This window comes from Mytilus edulis, chromosome 2 (assembly GCF_963676685.1).
Source record: "Mytilus edulis chromosome 2, xbMytEdul2.2, whole genome shotgun sequence".
In the NCBI taxonomy this organism is placed as follows: domain Eukaryota; kingdom Metazoa; phylum Mollusca; class Bivalvia; order Mytilida; family Mytilidae; genus Mytilus; species Mytilus edulis.
This window is the reverse complement of record NC_092345.1, coordinates 74,773,882-74,780,010: the sequence shown is the minus strand read 5'-3', so window position 1 is coordinate 74,780,010 and position 6,129 is coordinate 74,773,882. Positions and strand designations below refer to the sequence as shown.

Here is a 6,129-nt window from a genome sequence, read left to right as displayed (position 1 = left end):
ATGATTCCATGGTATAATGACCATACAAAATTAAACTGTCTCTCAACTGAATCACAATTGCATGTTTATTCTCCTATAGCGCGACTTATGGTAAGTGCATGGAGCAAAAGATTCAATAGGCTATATTTTCTTGAAGTATCATATGAATAAAATATAAGATAATCATTTAAATAAATGTTGTTTCTATATTGATCACATAAATATGACAGCTTAGTTTACATTATACTTGTCATTAAAATTTCTATTAAGAAAATAAAAAGAAAGTGTTTTTCAGCGTCGCAAACATTGGAACAATAAGTCAAATTCATTCCAAATCCATTCATAAATCATTTTTTCATTCTATTTCCTTGTGGTGATTCAATGCATGATAAACACGAATGTACGTATGTTTGTGTGCTATGATACAAAAAAATGTTGTCAGTTTAGAGTAGAGAGTCTATAAAACTAGAGAGATGTCTCATTGTAAATGTCTTAAAAAATGATTACACATGTCTTACTGAATGTAATTCACAAAAGAATTGCAATATTCCTTAATATATATTGTGATATGTACAAGGTACGTTGGTATTACTCACTGTCACACAGTTCCCTGTAGTCGACAGTACTATACTCTGGTTAGAGTCACCAACCCTTCCAATGTAAGACGAGCATACTCTATTTAAAACATAAAACATGTATGTTATTCAAATTTCATAACCAGCTTAACAATTGATGCACAAACAGAAATATGTAAAACATCTTTGTATTAACCATGTTTGAAACAGATAAGAACAATAGCTACTGACCAGAGTTTGAAACAGATAACAACAATAGCTGCTGACCAGAGTTTGAAACAGGTAACAACAATAGCTGATGACCAGAGTTTGAAACAGATAACAACAATAGCTGCTGGCCAGGGTTTTAAACAGATAACAACAATAGCTACTGACCAGAGTTTGAAACATATAACAACAATAGCTGCTGACAAGAGTTTGAAACAGATAACAGCAATAGCTGCAAAACAGAGTTTGAAACAGGTAACAACAATAGCTGAAGAACAGAGTTTGAAACAGATAACAACAATAGCTACTGACCAGAGTTTGAAACAGATAACAACAATAGCAGTTGAACAGTGCTTGAAACAGATAACAACAATAGCTGCAAAACAGAGTTTGAAACAGATAACAACAATAGCTGCAGAACAGAGTTTGAAACAGATTACAACAATAGCTGAAGAACAGAGTTTGAAACAGATAACAACAATAGCCACTGACCAGAGCTTGAAACAGATAACAACAATAATTGCAGAACAGAGTTTGAAACAGGTAATAACAATAGCTGCTGACCAGAATTTGAAACAGATAACAACAATAGCTGCAGAACACAGTTTGAAACAGGTAACAACAATAGCTGCTGACCAGAGTTCGAAACAGATAACAACAATAGCTGCAGAACAGAGTTTGAAACAGATAACAACAATAGCTGCAGAACAGAGTTTGAAACAGGTAACAACAATAGCTGCAGAACAGAGTTTGAAACAGATAACAACAATAGTTGCTGACAACAATAGCTGCAGAACAGAGTTTGAAACAGATAACAACAATAGCTGCAAAACAGAGTTTGAAACAGGTAACAACAATAGCTGCAGAACAGAGTTTGAAACAGATAACAATAGTTGCTGACCAGGGTTTGAAACATATAACAACAATAGCTGCAGAACAGAGTTTGAAACAGGTAACAACAATAGCTGCTGACCAGAGTTTGAAACAGATAACAACAATAGCTGCAGAACAGAGTTTGAAACAGATAACAACAATAGCTGCAGAACAGAGTTTGAAACAGATAAGAACAATAGCTGCATAACAGAGTTTGAAACAGATAGCAACACTAGCTGCTGACAAGAGTTTGAAACAGATAACAGCAATAGCTGCAAAACAGAGTTTGAAACAGGTAACAACAATAGCTGAAGAACAGAGTTTGAAACAGATAACAACAATAGCTACTGACCAGAGTTTGAAACATATAACAACAATAGCTGCTGACAAGAGTTTGAAACAGATAACAGCAATAGCTGCAAAACAGAGTTTGAAACAGGTAACAACAATAGCTGAAGAACAGAGTTTGAAACAGATAACAACAATAGCTACTGACCAGAGTTTGAAACAGATAACAACAATAGCAGTTGAACAGTGCTTGAAACAGATAACAACAATAGCTGCAAAACAGAGTTTGAAACAGATAACAACAATAGCTGCAGAACAGAGTTTGAAACAGATTACAACAATAGCTGAAGAACAGAGTTTGAAACAGATAACAACAATAGCCACTGACCAGAGCTTGAAACAGATAACAACAATAATTGCAGAACAGAGTTTGAAACAGGTAATAACAATAGCTGCTGACCAGAATTTGAAACAGATAACAACAATAGCTGCAGAACACAGTTTGAAACAGGTAACAACAATAGCTGCTGACCAGAGTTCGAAACAGATAACAACAATAGCTGCAGAACAGAGTTTGAAACAGATAACAACAATAGCTGCAGAACAAAGTTTGAAACAGGTAACAACAATAGCTGCAGAACAGAGTTTGAAACAGATAACAACAATAGTTGCTGACAACAATAGCTGCAGAACAGAGTTTGAAACAGATAACAACAATAGCTGCAAAACAGAGTTTGAAACAGGTAACAACAATAGCTGCAGAACAGAGTTTGAAACAGATAACAATAGTTGCTGACCAGGGTTTGAAACATATAACAACAATAGCTGCAGAACAGAGTTTGAAACAGGTAACAACAATAGCTGCTGACCAGAGTTTGAAACAGATAACAACAATAGCTGCAGAACAGAGTTTGAAACAGATAACAACAATAGCTGCAGAACAGAGTTTGAAACAGATAAGAACAATAGCTGCATAACAGAGTTTGAAACAGATAGCAACAATAGCTGCAGAACAGAGTTTGAAACAAATATCAACAATAGCTGCAGAACAGAGTTTGAAACAGATACCAACATCAGCTACAGAACAGAGTTTGAAACAGATAACAACAATAGCTGCTAAACAGAGTTTGAAACAGATAACAACATCAGCTACAGAACAGAGTTTGAAACAGATAACAACAATAGCTACAGAACAGAGTTTGAAACAGATAACAACATCAGCTACAGAACAGAGTTTGAAACAGATAACAACATTAGCTACAGAACAGAGTTTGAAACAGATAACAACATTAGCTACAGAACAGAGTTTGATATGAGCGTCACTGATGAGTCTTATGTAGACGAAACGCGCGTCTGGCGTACTAAATTATAATCCTGGTACCTTTGATAACTATTTACACCACTGGGTCGATGCCACTGCTTGTGGACGTTTCGTCCCCGAGGGTATCACCAGCCCAGTAGTCAACATTTCGGTGTTGACATGAATATCAATAATGTGGTCATTTTTATAAATTTCCTGTTTACAAAACATTGAATTTTACGAAAAACTAAGGATTTTCTTATCCCAGGCATAGATTACCTTAGCCGTATTTGGCACAACTTTTTGGAATTTTGGATCCTCAATGCTCTTCAACTTTGAACTTGTTTGGCTTTATAAATATTTTGATATGAGCTTCACTGATGAGTCTTATGTAGACGAAACGCGCGTCTGGCGTACTAAATTATAATCCTGGTACCTTTGATAACTATTTACACCACTGGGTCGATGCCACTGCTGATGGACGTTTCGTCCCCGAGGGTATCACCAGCCCAGTAGTCAACATTTCGGTGTTGACATGAATATCAATAATGTGGTCATTTTTATAAATTTCCTGTTTACAAAACATTGAATTTTACGAAAAACTAAGGATTTTCTTATCCCAGGCAAAGATTACCTTAGCCGTATTTGGCACAACTTTTTGGAATTTTGGATCCTCAATGCTCTTCAACTTTGAACTTGTTTGGCTTTATAACTATTTTGATATGAGCGTCACTGATGAGTCTTATGTAGACGAAACGCACGTCTGGCGTACTAAATTATAATCCTGGTACCTTTGATAACTATTTACACCACTGGGTCGATGCCACTGCTGGTGGACGTTTCGTCCCCGAGGGTATCACCAGCCCAGTAGTCAACATTTCGGTGTTGACATGAATATCAATAATGTGGTCATTTTTATAAATTTCCTGTTTACAAAACATTGAATTTTACGAAAAACTAAGGATTTTCTTATCCAAGGCATAGATTACCTTTGCCGTATTTGGAACAACTTTTTGGAATTTTGGATCCTCAATGCTCTTCAACTTTGAACTTGTTTGGCTTTATAAATATTTTGATATGAGCGTCACTGATGAGTCTTATGTAGACGAAACGCGCGTCTGGCGTTCTAAATTATAATCCTGGTACCTTTGATAACTATTTACACCACTGAGTCGATGCCACTGCTGGTGGACGTTTCGTCCCCGAGGGTATCACCAGCCCAGTAGTCAACATTTCGGTGTTGACATGAATATCAATAATGTGGTCATTTTTATAAATTTCCTGTTTACAAAACATTGAATTTTACGAAAAACTAAGGATTTTCTTATTCCAGGCATAGATTACCTTAGCCGTATTTGGCACAACTTTTTGGAATTTTGGATCCTCAATGCTCTTCAACTTTGAACTTGTTTGGCTTTATAAATATTTTGATATGAGCGTCACTGATGAGTCTTATGTAGACGAAACGCGCGTCTGGCGTACTAAATTATAATCCTGGTACCTTTGATAACTATTTGACACAGATAACAACAATAGCTGCAGAACAGAGTTTGAAACAGATAGCAACAATAGCTGCAGAACAGAGTTTGAAACAGATATCAACAATAGCTGCAGAACAGAGTTTGAAACAGATAACATCAGCTACAGAACAGAGTTTGAAACAGATAACAACATTAGCTACAGAACGGAGTTTGAAACAGATAACAACATTAGCTACAGAACAGAGATTGAAACAGATAACAACAATAGCTGCAGAACAGAGTTTAAAACAGATAACAACAATAGCTGCTGACCAGAGTTCGAAACAGATAACAACAATAGCTGCAGAACAGAGTTTGAAACAGATAACAACAATAGCTGCAGAACAGAGTTTGAAACAGGTAACAACAATAGCTGCAGAACAGAGTTTGAAACAGATAACAACAATAGCTGCAGAATAGAGTTTGAAACAGATAACAACATTAGCTACAGGACAGAGTTTGAAACAGATAACAACAATAGCTGCATAACAGAGTTTGAAGGATACTACAGATACAGTTAAGTCGGCTTCATATCTTGACTTACATCTGGAAATTGACAATGAGGGTCGGTTGAAAACAAAACGTTACGACAAAAGAGATGATTTCAGCTTTCCAATTGTGAACTATCCATTTCTAAGTAGCAACATTCCAGCAGCACCTGCATACGGGGTATATATCTCCCAATTAATACGATATTCCCGTGCTTGCATTTCCTATCATGATTTTCTTGATAGAGGGTTGCTACTCACAAGGAAGCTATTAAACCAAGAGTTCCAAATGGTGAAGTTGAAATCATCCCTTCGTAAATTTTACGGACGCCATCACGAGTTGGTTGACCGTTATGGAATAACCGTTTCACAAATGATATCGGATATGTTCCTTACGTCGTAACTACAATCCCCTTTCCTTTCATGAATGTGACCTACCGAGTTAGACTATTTACCGGACTGTCCCTTTGGTATCTTTCGTCCCTCTTTTGAAACAGATTTTAATTGACTACAGGAGAAAAGTCAATTATGTCACTTTCACTTAAAGTATAATTTTAATAGATATTTCTGTCAAAATGTTTGGTAGAACTTATCCTTTTTCTGTAATATTTTGACATTTTCTAGGCAGCACTGTAATGTTTAACTAAGAAACAAAGGCTTGAGTTAAAAGGCTTTTTTACTTTGAAGAAAATTATTGTCCGACTCTTCGTCCCAATTGATAGAATACAAAATAATAATGATCAGTATTATTTATTATTTTTTTTCTTCAGAAAGATGATTCAAACTGTATAAAATATGTTTTATTGCATTAAACATTATTAGAAGTGTTTTAAAAATATTCTACAAGAAGTGATTCCATATATATAAACATTTATAAACATTGCAAAGTAAATTCCATC

The 6,129-nt window shown here is 35.5% G+C and overlaps 1 protein-coding gene across 1 annotated transcript; it reads left to right on the top strand.

Moving 5' to 3' along the window:
• On the top strand, window positions 1-5,162 carry LOC139511017 (uro-adherence factor A-like). The gene is made up of 5 exons (XM_071297582.1): window positions 1-90; window positions 765-1,608; window positions 1,862-2,665; window positions 2,919-3,227; window positions 4,759-5,162. Exons 1-5 carry the CDS (start codon window positions 1-3, stop codon window positions 5,160-5,162), a joined length of 2,451 nt encoding a protein of 816 aa, XP_071153683.1.
• The last annotated feature ends 967 nt before the right edge of the window (window positions 5,163-6,129 follow it).